Below are 17,365 nucleotides of genomic sequence, written 5' to 3' on the forward strand. Positions count from 1 at the left end.
TAATAATAATAATAATAATAATAATAATATACTGATAACAAGTACTAATTAGATAATAATAATAATTATAATAACTAAAATCCCCTAAAGAAAATGTGGTGTAGATGAACAAAAGAGAATCGCAGAATAAACTCAAAAAAAGAATTTCTTTATTCTTTGTAAACATTTGCATGCATACACCCCATCAGCTGTACTGTATAACGAACTATAACATAACTGCATGCATGCACGCATGTTTATGTTATATGTATATATATATATATATATACATATAGATATAGATATATAGATATAGATATAGACGTATGCTGAATGTCTGTAGAGGAGCCCGCTGGCTGTGCAGCAGCAGGTCTTGTGGTTTGCTCCTGCTTCAGCTGGTGCTGCTGCTGCTGCTGCTGCTGCTGCAATTGTTGCTGCTGCAACTACTGCTGCCGCAACTGCTACTGCTGCAGCTGCTGCTGCTTCATCCTGTGCTGCAGCTTGTGCTGCCTCCCTGGGTCTTGTGTTTGTTTATTTTATTTTCTGTCTATGTTCAATCTGTCTGTATCTCCCTCGTCAATTGAATTGTCTATCTCTTTATTTTTCGTCTTCTTTATTGTTATTCTTGAGCCTCCTTGTATTAGACAGCAAACGTAACTTGCTTAGAGGAAGGCCTTCTGAATGCTCCAGCGAAGCTGTTTCCTGCTCTTGTTTTAGTTGCTGCTCCTTCATTCCCTGCTGCTGCTGCTGCTGCTGCTGCTGCTGCAACTTTTGCTGCTTCTGGCTGTATCCTTCTTCTTCCTGGGATACGGGTGGGGTTAATGTTTTGCTTTCTATTGCGTCTAAATCTTGCTGCTAGTGTTGCATGTTCATCTCTTTTAGTATTTCTTCTTGCTGCAGCAGCAGCAGCTCGAAGCCCTGCTGCTGCAGCTGCTGCTGGTGTCCCCGTAACATCCATAGAGCCCCCTCCTGCAACTGAAGGTGATAAATGATGTTTATGTTTTTTATCTAAGTCTGCTCTTTCCTGCACTCTTGTAAATTGCTCGAAATCTCCCATCAAAGTATTTGCAAAACCCTCAGCAACAGAAGCAAGAAAATTCGAAAGACCAAATAAAGGAGACACCAAACAACGCAATAAGCAGGCCAACAGTATTGCACTCGTCTTCCACCAGCTGTCTCCCCTGAAGCAGCAACACGCAAACAAACAAACAAACAAACAGTAGCAAATGCAGCAGCAGCAGCAGAGAGCAGGAGCAGCAGCAAACGCAGACGCAACAGCAACAAAATCAAACACTTGCAGCAACAACGAAAAATAAACACTAGACAAAAATTCATTTCTACCCACATCACCTTGCTAACTGTCTCTGCCTGTTCATCTGAGGAGCTCGCTAGCTAGCTAGTCAGCTAGCCAGCTAGCTAGCTAGCTTGTTCGTCTGTACTCTGTATTTAGATGGGTATATATCTATCTATCCGTTTATTTATTTTTTTATTTATTTTATTTTATTCATTTAGTTTTTTATTTATCTGTTTATCTGTCTAGCTAGCTGTATATCTGTTTAGCTAGCTACTTATCTATCTATTCATGCATATATCTTAAAAATTATATATATGTATATAATTATTAAGATATATGCATGAATAGATATATAGATATATATATAATATATAATATATATATAAGAAATCATACCTTGTTGCGCTTGCAGCGGGTTCCGTAACAACAGCCACCCAAGGCCTCCAGAAGGTATCTAAAAGGAAGCCGTTGAGGCCCTTCCAAAAGGCGTCTAAGACCCCATAAGGTCTTGGCCTTGATCCTCTCATAATTTTATGAAGTATGTTTAGAACATGTGAGAGAGATTGCATAATACCCCCCATTGTATATATAATAAAGAGAATAAACCCAACTCTAAAGCCCATCATAAGACCCTCGAAACTGTTGTTATTTGTCTTCACTCCTTTTAGAGTTTGCCTCCATAGAGCACTTGCTCCTCTTACAAACCCAACAACAAATGCACAAGGATTACTAATCCAAGCTGAAGGAAGAGACTGCCGAATAAATTGTCTTAGATATGAATTTCTTAAAGAATGAAGAAGCTCCTGCCAAGAACAAACTGTCAGCTTCCTCTTCTCTCTAGCTATTTGTATTGTCATATAGGGTGTATCCAGGGGTAAAGCATCAACAATATGCAATACTTGTCTTGATATACGGTGTTCTGATGTACGTATAGATACAGTTAAAGATAAACTGCTTATAATTAAATTCTTTATATATACAGGATTTGCTCGATGAAGCTCTACCCAACGTGGATTTGGAAATACCAATACATGAGAAGAAGGCCGATTTATATACACCCGAGGTGCAGCATAATACTGCAGCTGCATGGGGCTCCTCAGCAGCAAACCTTCAATCCATTGATTTGAATAACAAGATATGTTCCCGTCAAGCCCTTCTCTAGCACCCCCACCGCCACCGCTGCAGCTGCTTGCACCCACTGAAGCCCCGCATCCTGAACTTGTTGTATGTCGCAGCTGATCGACTGATGCATGCGTCTTCGAAAGGCTGTGTACAGTGGAGTGTGTGATATCCATAGCTAGAGGGTGTACAAGTAGAGCAGCAGCAGCAGCAGCTGCTGCTGCTGCTGCACCGCCACATCCGCAGCTACCATCAACGCCCACACACGAATCCGATATAGGGGCCCCCCGGGGGCCCCCTACACCCCCACATATACCTGGACCAGGTACACCAGCACCAGCTGTCTCTGATAACACCATTCGCTCTTCTCTGCTCTGCTCTGCATATTGTAATACAGCCAACTGACGTAGAGCCTCCGCTGCTACGCTGCACTTCAAGGCCGTCTGTAGCGCTGGGGGTTTCTGAATACACATACACCCCAACTCCATATACACTCCAACTCTATATACACCCCAACGGGTCAGCAACAGAAGAAATATCAACATGCAATTCATGGATACAGACGTAAACAAATGCAGACAAAGACAGACAATAAAGAAACGCAGAGATGAAGAAGGAGAGAAACAAACAAACAAGCAAACAAACAAACAAACAAAGAGAGGGTTAGAAAGAGAGAGAGAGAAGAAGAAACGCAAAGCACAGCAGCCACAGGTAGCGGGAAGGGCCGGATAGACCGCACACAAATAATAATAAAAATAAGAGATTGAAGTAGAGAGAAATAAAAAGAAAAAGGTAAGAGACATAGAGGGATAAGAAGAAGTAGCAAGAAATAACAAAAATAAAGTAGAACGAGGAAGAGAGAAGAAGAACATACGAATAGAAATAATAAAAGAAAAGAAAGAGTTATTAATAGAATAATATTAATAGCTTCTATACCTTCTAAATATATTAACAGAATACTAAATACATACATATATATATATATATGAATATATTTACCTGGGGCGCAGCGACGGCGAACTTATGGAGCATTTCAATTTCCTTTTCATAAATTGAAATGAGTTGTTCAATGACAAGAAGTTCAATATTAGCACTGAAAGGGCTAAGACGAACTTGCAGTAATTCATAAGTGGGGGCTTGACGAGGGTCTACAAGGGCTCTAACAACCTCGACTTCAAGAAATTCTTCGCTCTCTCTTCCATACTTAGAAGCTGTATTCTTTAATATCACAGGGATATCTCCTCTTACGAAATGGTCTACATGCAACATGGATATACACCCAGATATACGAACAACACTTCGCGTCATCACAAGCAATCCATAGTCTTCTGTAGCCAGAAGATCTTCTTCATTTATTCCAGGGGGCCCCTCTTCTAGAGGGCCCCCAATATGGGGGGCCCCCCTATGTAAGGGGCCCCCAATAGGGGGACCGGTAGCTATAGGGGCCCCAGATGACCCTATAGGGGTATCGGAGGGGCCCCCCATTAGGGCCCCCACTGGGGAAGATGCACCTTGGGGGGCCCCCCCTACAGGGGATGCCCCACGGCTGCTGCTGCCGCTGCTCGATGGATCTAAGGACCCTCTGCTGCTGAAAGTGCCGCCGCTGCTGCTGCCCCCGCGCTGCCATTGACCCTCTTCTGCTGCTGCTGCTGCTGCTGCTGAGCCCGAAGCAGCGGGTAGAGCGAGGGCCCCAGAATTACCCCCAACTAATGAAGCAGAGGAGGTGCCCCCTAATAGACTTAAAGGAGCCCTATCCTTTTGCTTCATATAACGCTCAGAAGGAATAGAATCTAAGAAGAAATCTAGTTGTCGTGGATTTACTGACACAGCCAGAGAAAGACCCGTTAGGTGCAGAGCCAACACCTATAAACAAAGACAGAAAAACAAACCACTTATAGGGTGTATATACACTACCAACAACAAAATAAGGAAAAAGAGATATAAAAGGGAAAGAGACACAGAAAAGAAAGAGACAGAAAGGAGACACACAAGGAAAAGGCAGACATAAGAAAGAGACAGAAGATGTCTTTGCTAGATATCTTCACTACTCACCACTTCACTTTGGTGTATCCACGTGACTGTCAGTCGGGGCAATCGAAATTCAAACGAAAGACCGAGCCAAGGAGGCGGCCGCTGCTGTTGTTGTTGTTGCTGCTGCTGCTGCTGCTGCTGCTGCGGCTGCTTCCGCTGCAGCAGCGAACCACGCTTCTGCTGCTGCACAAGTGCACTAGCGTCCCTACTCGACCCCGGTTCGGGTGTACAAGCAGCAGCAAAGAACCCTCCCGCAGGCTGCGCCCTCCCCCAGTTGTAGGCTGCGTTGTCTGCTGCTGCTGCTGCTACTGCTGCCGCTGGACCTCCTCCTGAGTCGTACAGCCCCGAGCCTCCTGCTGCCACGGCAGCAGCAGCAGCTGCTGCAGCAGCTGCAGCAGTTGCTGCTCCGCCTTCTTGCTTCCCTGCCTTCCTCACAAACTCCTCCCTTACCATATCGAATGCAGAGCCCCCAGCTCGTAGCTTCTCTGCTACTTGAGGAGACTCTGTTATAAATAATATGCGGCTTCCATTAGCAGCAACAAGAGAGAACAGATATAAAGTTGCTGCTGCTCTCTCTCGAGGTACACTAGAAAGAGACAAACCTGCTCTTGGAGTCTGAAGGCGTACGCTCCTGCATGCATACAAACAAAAACAAAGAAAAACCAATCCATGCTGTACGTACACCGCAAACCCCAAACCCCTTCTAAACCCCTGAACCCTCGTCACAGCTACGCCCCTCATAGAAGGCACCCGGGCCTCTCCCGAGAAGCAATAGCAGCAGCAGCAGCATGTGCAGCAAGAGCAAAAACATAAGTACGTCTTCTAATTGGTTCTCTTCGTTAAAGGTTTATTCGAGTGGCTCTGCTGTCTTTACAGCATTGTCTGTCTCTGCGTTATCTCCTTTCTCTCAGCCTTTCTTCTGTCTGTCTATATATATTTTCCTTTATCTTTTTTTCATGCTTTGTTTGTCTCACCGAGTCTCTGGGTCTTGAGCTGCACTTTGCTCCTCATCCCCATCAAAGCATCCGTCTGTCGAGAAGCCCCTTGTCGATGCAGCAGCAGATTTAGGGTTTGGAGCAAGGAGTGTATTGCTGCTGGATCCAACAGCAGCAGCAGCAGCAGAAGCTGCAGCTGCAGCAGAAGCAGCACTTGCAATTGTCTTCGTTGGCATCCTCTGTGCAAACTGATTTCTATATAAGGAATTAACATCCGTTGCTCTTGGAGACCCCGCTTGGAGTGGAGGGCTATTAACAACTCCCCCGACTTGTTGCAGTTGCTGCAGCTGCTGCTGTTGCTGCTGCAGTTGTTGCTGCTGCTGCTGTTGCTGCTGTTGTTGCTGCTGCTGCTGCTGTTGCTGCTGCTGGTGAGGCACAAACTCAATTGTTTGCAGCTCTTCATCTACTGAAGCTAAACTATATACAGACCAAGGGCAGTGCTCCACGTCTAACACCCGCAGCCGCACTCTCGCGTTTTCTAAGTTTTTATGATATGGAGGAATAAACGGCACCGAACCCCAAGGAGGAATCAACTGAACAAATAAAACAAACAAACAAATACACACGCAGCAAACGATACATATATATATATAGACATATATATATATATATGTATAGGTATGTATATGTAGTGTGTGCATATATATAGACATCTAAATCCGCACATAGATATACATGTGCAGATATAGACAAATAGCTACGCGCCTATACATATAAATATATATATATATATAGATAGAAATACAGATACTCATATATATAGAATATATAAAAATAAGGATATAGCTTACTCTGAGGCTGGCATCTGTATCTCCTCTATTTTTTTTGGTGGCTTGTTTATGTTGAGGTCCGCTGGTGACGTTGATGGCGAATGAATCTTCTTCTCTGTTGTTTTGCTGTGTACGTCTGCTGCTTCGTTCGGCGGGTGCATGCGCGAGGAAGTAGCTTGTAAGATTGAGAATAGCAAACTGAGGGTTTTCAGGGAGAGAAAGTACTATAAAATTACCGTTGTAAGTATAAGGAAGGGCAGGGACATCTCCAAATAGACCCGATACAATAGACACTTGAATAATAGGGCAATGCTCCGGTAGATACACCTGGTGATCAGCATATTTAGGAGTTAATTCAACTTGAAAGAAAGAAGGAACATGTGCAGGGACAAGAGAGAAGGGACAGGAGACAAGGGCTCTCTCAGAGTGCAGCAGCAGCAGCAGCACGCGCCCCTCCACTCCATGAAATGCCTTTGTCTCTCCAGCAGCAAGAGATAACTCGAACGGACTCCCTTTCTGTCTGCTTCCCATAGTACTCCCTAACCCTCTGCTGCGGCTTCTTACCTCCCTCACAACCAGAGGAAAAGGTAATCGAGATATAAAAACATAACGAGGAACAACACTGACTATCTTCGTTGTAGAGTATGGAGCTTCTCCATATCGTGTGCATAACCCTAGAACAAGGGTAGAGGGACCGCTGCTGCTGCTGCTGCTGCTGCTGTTGCTGCTGCGTGGTCCACCAGCAGCACCAGCAGCAGCAGCAGCACCACCAGCAGCAGCAGATGTTGATGCTGCAGCAGGAGGCGCTGCATCATCCGGTGTAACTGAGGGCACCTCCATCGGCGCGTCTCCAGCGTATGAGAAATTATCTCTTTCACTTGGGTCTGTTTCTTTAATATCTGCTCCTTGCAAGCGTAGTAAATGTTTCTTTCTGCTAATAAATGAATGTCCCCTTCCAAATCTGTTTACTCTACGCTGTACAGACAGCTTAAATGACCTCGCCCTACTCATGTGAGAGAAATTCTTTTCTTCTCCTTCTCCTGCTCCACTCGCTCCATCAGAAGGAGAACGAAGAATACCCGCATATGATCGACGAGAAGATAAACCCCCTCCAATTCTATCTCCACGCATTGCATCTTCATCTATAAATGAATCCGTTGAAGACTGTACAGAAATAGTCGCATGCTAACACAATATAATTACTTATATATATTATCACTAAATATATCTATATATATATAATCTATACTACATCATGTATTTTATTTTCTATTTAATGCATTAAATGGAATATTATTATTATTATTATTATTATTATTATTATTATATACTCGATGCGTATAAAATATGGATACATATTTTATATATTTTTAGCCGAACGCACCAATGGAATAATAGGTTTAAAAATAACACGAAAGTAATTCATATTAAATACAATTAAATATAGTAAAATTGCATACATTTGAAGGGAGTACAATAAGACTAAAATAAATGCAAATAAAATTAATTGCGACTAAATTAGACCAATAAATGCAGTGAAATTGAGTGCAATCAAAATATATACAATTAAAATAAATTATTGATGTTGAGGAAAACTACGGAGGGAGTAAACTGCAGCAATTAAAACGAAATGCAGCGACCCGCTTGCAGCAGCAGCAGCAGCAGCAGGAGACAGAAGGGTGTACGGCGCACCGGCGGGGCTTTAAGTAGATGAAATTCTCCTCTTGAAGTGTCTCTTTGAATATCTGAGATGCCACCGAGCGTCTGTTGTCTCTCTGTGTCTCCATGATTAAGAGAAGAGGTGACGGAGTCCACAGACCCACCTCCACCCACTGACATGCATGCAACAACAACAAACAACAACAAACATCTTATGCATGTATGCGTGCATGCATGCATGCGCTTCCCAACAATAGTCCCCTACATGCATGCATGCATGCATGTGTGAGATCATACAAGCAAACAACTAGACAAACAAATCAAACAAACAACTCGTCAACACCCCAAACCCCTCCCTCCTCTCTACCCCACAAACCTGCATGCATTCTGCATGCATCTAGCACACACGTAGCTTCGTTCACATATATGCTCCCTTAGTGTGTAGTTTTAAGTGCGTATTCATGTAAATGCCTAATGGGTGTGTCTTTTCAAGTGGACATTCTTAGAAATGAATGCATTATAAATAAATAATAAATAATACATATATGCATTATTGGCGTGTCGTTTTAAGTGTGTATTCATATAAGTGCTTAATTGTTGTGTCATCTTAAGTGAATATATATATATATATATATTCCCTTAGCGTTAATGCATGACGCACGTCGCAGTTCATTCGGAGGCCCTGTCTCCTCCCGCACATTTGAAGGCGTGCGGTGTCCCCAACCAAATCTAATATATCTTGCTTTTCGTACTGCTGCCAACTTCAACACCAATGGAGGTCTGCATTAATGCAACAGACAAACATAGACAAGGATTTAGCTAGGGTGATGATGCATATATATATATATATATATATATATATGACTTTCTCGCTCTCTCTTGAGATACCTGTATATGCAGATATATTAATTTGTACGTATATGTATATATATATATATATATATATTTATATCGTATGGATACAGATATACAGATTTATAGATGTAGATATAGGTAAAGACCTATATAATATATAAGCGACAGGAGCAAAAGTCGCCGCCCACTGTTTGACCACAGAGATGGAAGGACACACTGAGGCGAGAAGAGGATGGAGGCGAGGAGACAGACAGACGGAAAAGAGAAGAGACAGAAGAGAAAAGAGAATAAACAAACGAAGACAACGGAGAAGAGAAAGACAAAGAAAACGAAGAAGAGACAGACAGAGAAAACAGAGAAGAGACGAAAAATAGATTAAACTCTGTATCTGCCTTTACAACCATGGGCAGCTTTTAAATTATACGAAAATCCTCAGCGTGAAAAAGGAGAGAAAGAGAGAGAAACAAAGAAAGCGAAGGAGGGATAGAGAGGCAGAGATAAACAAACAGCAAAAGAGAGAGACAAGCAACAGAGACGTCGAGAGACAGAGAGAGAGAGAGAAGCGCGAGAGACAAACAAAAGCACTGCATATCCAGCACACTTAACGGGGTTCGCCAGCTACGAGCCACTGCCGTCGCTGCTGTTGCTGCTGTTGTTGCTGTTGCTGCTGTTGCTGCTGCTCTAACCAGTGGTTTACCTGGCGGTGGAGATGCCTGAGAGGTCTTGTTTGCGGCTGAGAGTAGATTGAAGTACACGATCAGAGAGAGCATCAACTTTATACGCGCGTATTGAAGCTGCTCGCATATCTTCTTCTGTGGTGTACAGCCTGCAGCGGCTGGGTACGAGGACGCCATTAACACAGAGTGTTGCATCTGTTAGGTTTTCAAAGAAGTAAGGAGCGAACACTGTTATTTGTCTCCTACTGACATCAGCAGCAAGCTGCATATCAGAAAATAGAGAAGACACTCTTCTCCCTCGACGTGCATTTACCCCCTCAGCCTTCAGCAGCTTTAATGCTGAAGGAGGAAGCAAGGACTCCCCTCTTCCGTTCTTCAATTGTAACACTTTGGAGACAGTTAGGGTGTCTTGAGTGGGTAACAGCACGGCAAAGACCTGAGACTCATACACTGTATCTGGGGGTGAAGCTTGCTGCTGCTGCTGCCGCTGATGCTGCTTCCTGCTACGCCGCAACTTCTCTTCCCTCCCTCCTACAAGGGGGCCCCCTGCACCTCCTCCCATCAAACTTGTCGTATTCACTCCGCCATCGAGGGTCTCCTGCTGCAGCAACCATGCGGTGCCTCCCAGACGGGGGGCCCCCCGCGAAGCTGCGGATGCCAGCAGCTGCAGCTCTAGGGGCCCCAGGGGCCTCCCATCTGTTGGGTTGAAGGCCTCTAGCTGGGTATTAAACTGCTCCAAGGGGGCCCCATGAACTCGCAGCACCAACCAAAGCCGCTGCTCCCCCACAGGTAGCCCCTGAAGAACAGCAAGCAGGAATACAAAGAAGCAAACAATCAGACACATGCAGTATGCAGCAAGCGTAAAGAAGACGAGCAGCAGACTTGTATACAATAACTATCCCAAAACGGAAGAGGAACAGGAGGCCTTCGGTACGCTTTCATAGGTTTTCTACTGGTAGTGCGTAGTATACACCATAGGCATGCCGCACATATACCGCAGGAGGTGTCGTTTGCTTCTATAAATGAATACCCCGACTCATGCAACTCAATATATTATACAGAAGACAAACAGATACAGAAAACGCAAGAGGAGATAGGAGATCTCAATGCTTACCCAACTCTGGTGAGAAGGAATGGTGGCTTCAACAAAGTTATCCTCCACCAACTTAGCTGCAGTCCCTCTGCTTTTTTGCTGCATTTCTTCTGCCTTTTGTCTTTTTCTGTTCTCAAGTTCCGCGAGTAACTCGGCTTGGGGGTTTCCAAAGCCGTACCGCGTGCGCCGTCCTGCGTAGTCTGGCAGTTGAGCAAATCCTTCATTTGCTGCTGCTGCTGCTGCTGCAGGTGTATGCAGCATTGCCGCGTGGTTTGCTGTTGGTGCATTGGAGGCTGCTGCAGCCATTCCTTGTTGTTGTTCAAGTATGGCGCGTTTGTCTAGAGTGTTGCGGAGGTGTACAGACACCGTGATAGGGAATGGTAAGGTATTTTTTATACTAAGCATCGGCTCCAATTTAATAACATAACGCTGAGCTATACGAGAAGCCTCAGATGTTGGTACATCCGTAGTATCCACCACTCCGTACAGCATCAGCGAGCTCCGCAGCCGCAACGTAAAGGGAGGGATATCTAGGCGGCGAGGCTGTGCGTCTATAGATATGCACGGCAGCAGGAGCAAACAAACAAAGAAACAATAATAAACAAAGAAGCAAGCAAAAAAACAAACAAACGAATAAATGCATGAATGCTTCTATAAATAATAAATTAATTCATCCATAGACGAAAGACATAGACGCACAAACACATACTACGAAACACCACGCCTATCCTCGCTCATAAGGTGCATGCAGAAAGAGTTTCATAGAGAAGGCAGAAAGCAGCAACAAGCAGCAGCAAGCAGCAGCTAATAGGGCAAGGAACAAGGTAGAAGAAGAAGTGCAGAAGAAGCAAATGATATGGGTGTCTTCTTACATCCGGTTTTGTTCGTTAACTTGTACAAAGCATAGAACGGGACAGGAGGTATCTCAGGCTCTCCTTTTCCTTCTTGAGGGGGTCCCCCTCCTTCCGTATGCAGCAACGCTGCTAGAAAAGGCACAGAGCCATTTCCAAACCAAGACAAAGGTACAGATCTACGACATCCAGGGAGTATATCGATGAATTCTTCTCCTGCAGAGGAGACTCGTGTATCTCCTGTAACGCGTGCAGCGAAGCAAGATATTGCGCGCCCCCCCCAATTCTTCTTTGTTTTCCCTATATACACTCGAAGTGTCATTGCACAGGCGTTGGCAAGCTGTACGCAGCTACCGATCGCGAGACTCCATGTCCCGTTACGGCGGTCTACTACAGGCTCTACCAGCACTTTAAAACCTGCATTTTGCAGGAAGTATGCACGGCAGTTCGAGTAATCTGCATGCAAACGACCCATACAACACCAACCCGCCTCCTTTCGAAACAACTGGAACACACCGTCCAGCCCATGACGTTTGGCTAAACCCCCGCTGTTCTGAACAACAGGCATGTCGTCCACCAACAAGTCCAAAGGCACCTGCGCCCGACGTGTTGAGGCAAACAAGAGAGTTTCCTCCTGTACATCCACAAAAGGACGCAAAGATGAATGCATGCATACATTCACATGCATATGCATGCAACTTATGGGAGTACGCATGTCAGTAGAGGCAAAGTCGTACAAGAGGGAACTTAAAAGAAAAAAATAATAAAACACATCCCATTCAATGACAAGACAAAAAACACAGCAAGGAGTCCTTACTGCAGCAACCCACCACAGCACGGCAGCAACAACAGCAACAGCAGCAACAACAGCAGCAACAACAGCAGCAACAACAGCAACTCCGAAAGCGATGGCAACAACAAGGGCAGCAGCAACACCAGCAGCAAAACCAGCAGCAACACCAGCAACGGAGTGAAAAGCCACCCCGTATTGCGTACATAGGCCTTAAGCCAAGGATTATCGACTTTGCGTGTTCCCAGCTTTAAAATTCCCTCAACAATCTGGCGAACATCATCATAGGACTCGAGACGAAGAGAGGGATGAGTCTCGCTGTTGTTTTCACGTCCTGCGCCTCCCCGTCTCCACGCCCGTCGCCGTTCTGGGGCAGCTTCTGCTGCAGCAGATTTCTTGCGCACTGAGAAGTATAAAGAAGACGTAGGCGCCATAATCCACTCGTTTGGCTGCATGCGAGAGTACGTCCACCTGAACATGCACCTCAAACAGGCACATAGTGCAGCTGAAGCAAACCCACAAGAGCCACCAGCGGCATCTCCAGGGAAGAAAGAGCAAACAGGATCCAAAAGAACTATGCATGCATAAAACTCAACCCCAAAGAAAGGCAGACAAACAGACAGAGGAATACAGACAAACAAGCAGAAAGAGAGAGAGAGAGCGAAAGGGTGAAAGAGGAGGAGAAACATTATCCAGGGATTGTTTGTGCATCTACTGGCTGCTGCTGCAGCTAGGGTGTACAGACAGCACAAGCAGCAGAATGGGCAAAATAGAAGTAACGAACCCTCGGCCGTCTCCTCTTGATCTGCGTTTGTGCATAACAAGGACTTCCGCGTGAATGTCATTGTACACTCTGAGGCTGGTGTGTCTGCCGAGGTTGCCCTCAACTCCATCTAAGATCTCGCGGGTTGTACCCATGATGTGATATACGAGTTGCAGTAATCCCGAGGTGATGTCCACAGACACCCCATCCATGGCACTGCGTACGTTCACCAGACTCCAGTGGCTCGTCTGAGCATCTACATACTGTCTCTGAATCTCAACAGAGGCAGAGACAGGATGCAGCAGCTCCTCCTGTGAGTTTGTCATCGGGTCGTACCCAGACACCATCAGCTCCAGGCGGCCGCCAAAGCTCTTTATGGAATCCGCACTGAATAACTCGGGGTGTACGTACACCTGACCCTCCAGCGCCAGCAGGCTCACTTTCAGAAGTGACCCGTGCGCATCATGAAATTCAAAGGCCCCTCGTACAACTTCTCCTTTTACTTCAAATTCTGTCTCTCCAGGTAGCTTAAAACTCATCAAAGACAGAAAGAAACCTATCACCTGACAATACGGATCGCGGAAGTCTGCCTCCCCTACACCTTGCAACAATGCCACAGGCATGCATGCGCCTACGTCTCCGGGGCCCCCTGAGGTGGCTCCCTCCATTATTCCCATACCCCTACGTCGTACTAGGCCCCCCCCTGGAGGCCCCTCCTCCTCATGCAGCAGCTCATCTTCGGTCCCGTGCAGGCCCCGTCCGTACACCGGAGGCTTTGCTGCTGCATCTCTGCTGCCAGCAGCCATCAGGTTCGCAAGCAGCAGCAACTCGGCAGAGTCCACAACTTCCTCATCGTCTAGTCTTTGAAACGTGTTTCGGGAGTCCCGGTATCCAATGCCTTGCTGTTGCTGCTGCTGCTGCTGTGGCTGCTGCTGCTGCTGACCTTTCCGTGGCTGCAAGTTTGACTGCATTTCGTTTTGCAGCTGCTGTCTAGACATCCCATCGGGAGGTGGTCCCCAGGACAAAGATTCCGTTGTGGGTGCGACTGGCGAGTCGATACTGCTGCTGCCGCTTCCGCTTCGGCTGATGCTGCTGCTTCGGCTGCTGATTACCGATGACGCTGCTTCATCGGGCGGCTGTGACTGGGGGCCGCTGGAGATGGCCTTCAGCTCCTCCAGGGCCCTCCCCAGGGCCCCCCCCCTTCGCTGTTGATGCAGTCGCACCAAGTCCATCGCCCCCACAATAGGTGCTTGAGCTGCTGGGTCTCCGCCTCTGGAGCCTTTGCCTCCCCCCGCGTCGGGCATTGCCCAGCTGAAGAGAGGCCTCTGGCGCTGCTGCGAGGGAGGCCCTGCTGCGTCTCTCAAGGAGAAGGCATAGTCCCTCAGAAACCGCAGCAAGCTGCCCTCCACAGAGAGGTCTCCTAAGGAGACAGAATAATTCGTCACACGCAGCGTCGAGGGGTGTTCCCCTAAAGCAGCAGCTGCAGCTGCTGAACCAGCACCTCCTTCCGCACCAGCAACAGGAGATGAAGGACCTCCACCAACCAGTGACACCCCAGGCGAACACTCTGAAAGTCCGGTGCTTCTCTCGGAGTCTGTTATATGTAATGAACGCTGCGTCTTCTCAGCAGAAGGCAACGTTGTCTCCTGTGGGGTGTACGGCTGCTGCTGCGCCCCCCAAGATATAGAGGAGAACGGCGAGGGCTGTAGGTCTTGTTCTCGTATTGGCTGCTGCTGCGTAAGGGCGACTGCATTAGCCTCTGCTGCTGCTGCTGCTGCTGCGACAGCAGCCTTCATAGCAGCAGTTGCTGCTGCTGCGGATTTCGAAACGTGCAGCTGCTCCAGCCGCGCCTGCGTCTCCAGGCTGACGAGGCCTTGAAACATTTCAAACGAAAAATGAATCTGAGGATCCAAAATGGTCACGCAAATCTTCGCCTTTGCCCCGGGCGTACCTGCGAGAAAAAGAAGAGAATGAGATCGAGATGAATATACACAAGAAGAAAAGGGGATGAGACCGAGATGAACATACACAAGGAGAAACCGGGATGAGATCGAGATGAATATACGAAAAAGAACGTGGAATAGATCGACATGAATGTACACAAGAGAAAAGAAGTTGAGATCTACATAAATATACACAAAACGAGGAAGATATCAACATGAATATATGCACAAACGAGGGAATTTGCGTGCTACGGATCAAGTCGGGTAGATTCAGCATCTCTAGAGTGAACAGTAAGAACATGAAAAGTTAAAGTGGAAAGAATAAGAAACAGACAGCGCAGTATCTTAACGTAATTAGGTATAACAAAGCAATTACTGGAGATACTTTTGTATAGGAACGATCTGATAAGAACTTTCAAAAAGTACTCGAAGACATGGGATATAATATACACGCATGCACGCACACACCTGCATTCAACAGACGCAGATGCATGCATGAAAAGACAGGGAAAAAACCGTACGCATTCATGTCTTGAAGCGCGAGAAACCACCCCACAAACGCATGCAAGCAATTCCCCTGCCATAGCTAAAAGAGATTACGAGCTGCTACTCAGTGCAATGAGCCTTATATCCGCTATCACTGTACTCAAATAGCAGCTGCAGCAGCCTCAACAATCCGAAGGCCCTCGCAAGTTAGACTACATATATGCATGTATATGCATGCATGTATATATAAATACATATATGTATTGAGAGAGTGGTATATACATATATATATATATATATATATATATATATATACATATATACATATATAAGGGTGCGTTCAGGCTGGGCAAGCCTACCGGAGATGGTGGCCGTGGAGGTTGCTACGGAGAGGAGACAATCGGTGCGCTGCTGTAGATTAGGCAGCAGCAGAGCCCCTCCGTAGCCCTCAAGGACATCAGGGAAGTTGACGAGCACCAGCGAACCCTCGTCTTGCATTGCTGTCGGCTGTCTGTCGGTTGGTGGCGCCTCCCTGCCTTGTCCCAAAGAGGCCCACGCCGTGTGCTTTATTGTCTTAGAGGAAGCCAACCCATCGTTCTGCTGCTGCTGTTGCTGCTGTTGCTGCTGCTGCGGACGGCCTTCTGGAAGCTGCCGCTGCCCCGGGTACTTAGCAGGAACGATAAAATCAGCACAGGGGAAGGGCGATCCCACCATTGCACTCAACTCCACGACGTCCACAGAGGCGCTGACGTCGGGTCCCCGCTGCAGCAGCCGCATAGTGCATGCAGCAAGCAGCCCCACAACAATCTGCTGCTTCCGCCGGTCGTCGTTGCTCTCTTCCTCTATGCACAAGCCTGTCTTGTTAACGGCCGTCTGCAGGACCTGCAGCAGAAACAACCGCAAGCAGCAGGAACACGCACCAACTCCTGCTCCCAGCCCCAAGATGCAGACGCATGCATGCATACTGTGGTCTGCCTCTGCAAGCATGCCAGCATTTATCCTGCAGCAGCTGGGTGTGCTGCGGCTAGGAGTGCAGCGGGTGCGTCGCTGCTATCCCCGCCTTTCTTTGGGCTCAGAAATATGAACAAGGCCAAGGAGAATGTGTATATCGACCGTCCGCGTTGTCTCCTCCTCACCTGCATCAACGTCCTTGCAAACGGCTGCCCCTTCACCATCGGGTGCGACGCTCCATCTCCAGAGGCCTCCTCTCGCTCCCGTGAGTTCGTCATGGCAGCAAGAGACTTCAGGCCTGCCTGTACACCCCGCCAACACCCGCAAGCCCGCAGAGAACAACTCAATGCAACAGGTTGCCTACCTCATTCTGCTGCGGCTAGAGAGAGGCATAATCGCATGCATGCATGCGGCAGGCAAGACGATATGCATACAGACCCTTCTCTCTGCACTCAGTACGCTTACAAGGACAGTATTACCAAGGCTATCCAAACACAAGGAATTGCTTTCGGTCTGTTTAGAGTGAAGATGCAGACTGCAGGGATTTTCGCATGTTGCGTCCACACATATTTCGTGTATTATGGCTACTAACACCTGCTACAGATGGAGAGAGAATAAAGAAAGCAGCATCGAGGCTAACAACAACTGAAATGCAGCAGCAACGACGAACCTTGCTTCCTTTCTTCAATGACGCTATCCTGGCGGTCTTGAGGTGCCTGCGGTCTGCCCGCTGCGAGGCATAGAGAATTTCCTCTTCTTCTGTCCCTGCAGCTCCTAAGACAAACCAAATTTCAACTCCCTTGACTGTCACCTCCACCACCTTCTGCAGCTTCGCGCCCAAGATAGCCGCCTCCCGAGAAGAAGGCGCAGCAGCAGAAGTAGTCAGCGTCTTCTCCGTGGAAGCTGCTGCTGCTGGCGCTGCTGCGCCTGCTGCTGCTACCGCTGCCGGGCCCCCGGGGCCCGACAGCTTCGAGAAGCGAGGGGAATGGAGATACGACTGCCCCGTCAACCGCCGGCGCTCCACGCGAACTGAATGCGGCCCAACAGTACAACAACCCCGCCGACAGGCAGTCACGAGTCATAACCAGAAGAGGACAAAACTGGAAAAC

General features: G+C 47.1%; 1 protein-coding gene across 1 annotated transcript in view; it reads right to left on the minus strand.

The window, feature by feature from the left end:
- Positions 1-1,055: 1,055 nt before the first annotated feature.
- Positions 1,056-17,365, minus strand: part of EAH_00001180 (hypothetical protein, conserved) — a gene marked incomplete at both ends in the record, with an annotated part of 34,972 nt that continues 18,662 nt past the window's right edge. The window contains 18 exons of the mRNA XM_013395613.1: positions 1,056-1,160; positions 1,670-1,727; positions 2,660-2,853; positions 3,392-4,255; positions 4,445-5,054; positions 5,398-5,951; positions 6,210-7,352; positions 7,881-8,020; positions 8,509-8,627; positions 9,400-10,175; positions 10,494-11,023; positions 11,345-11,563; positions 11,840-11,957; positions 12,320-12,584; positions 12,898-14,827; positions 15,665-16,187; positions 16,442-16,558; positions 16,927-17,285. Of these exons, the coding sequence (XP_013251067.1) occupies positions 1,056-1,160; positions 1,670-1,727; positions 2,660-2,853; positions 3,392-4,255; positions 4,445-5,054; positions 5,398-5,951; positions 6,210-7,352; positions 7,881-8,020; positions 8,509-8,627; positions 9,400-10,175; positions 10,494-11,023; positions 11,345-11,563; positions 11,840-11,957; positions 12,320-12,584; positions 12,898-14,827; positions 15,665-16,187; positions 16,442-16,558; positions 16,927-17,285 (8,624 nt within the window). The remainder of the gene's footprint in view (positions 1,161-1,669; positions 1,728-2,659; positions 2,854-3,391; positions 4,256-4,444; positions 5,055-5,397; positions 5,952-6,209; positions 7,353-7,880; positions 8,021-8,508; positions 8,628-9,399; positions 10,176-10,493; positions 11,024-11,344; positions 11,564-11,839; positions 11,958-12,319; positions 12,585-12,897; positions 14,828-15,664; positions 16,188-16,441; positions 16,559-16,926; positions 17,286-17,365) is intronic.

The sequence above is a fragment of the Eimeria acervulina genome, genomic scaffold (assembly GCF_000499425.1).
Source record: "Eimeria acervulina Houghton genomic scaffold, Eah_scaff4, whole genome shotgun sequence".
Lineage (NCBI taxonomy): Eukaryota > Apicomplexa > Conoidasida > Eucoccidiorida > Eimeriidae > Eimeria > Eimeria acervulina.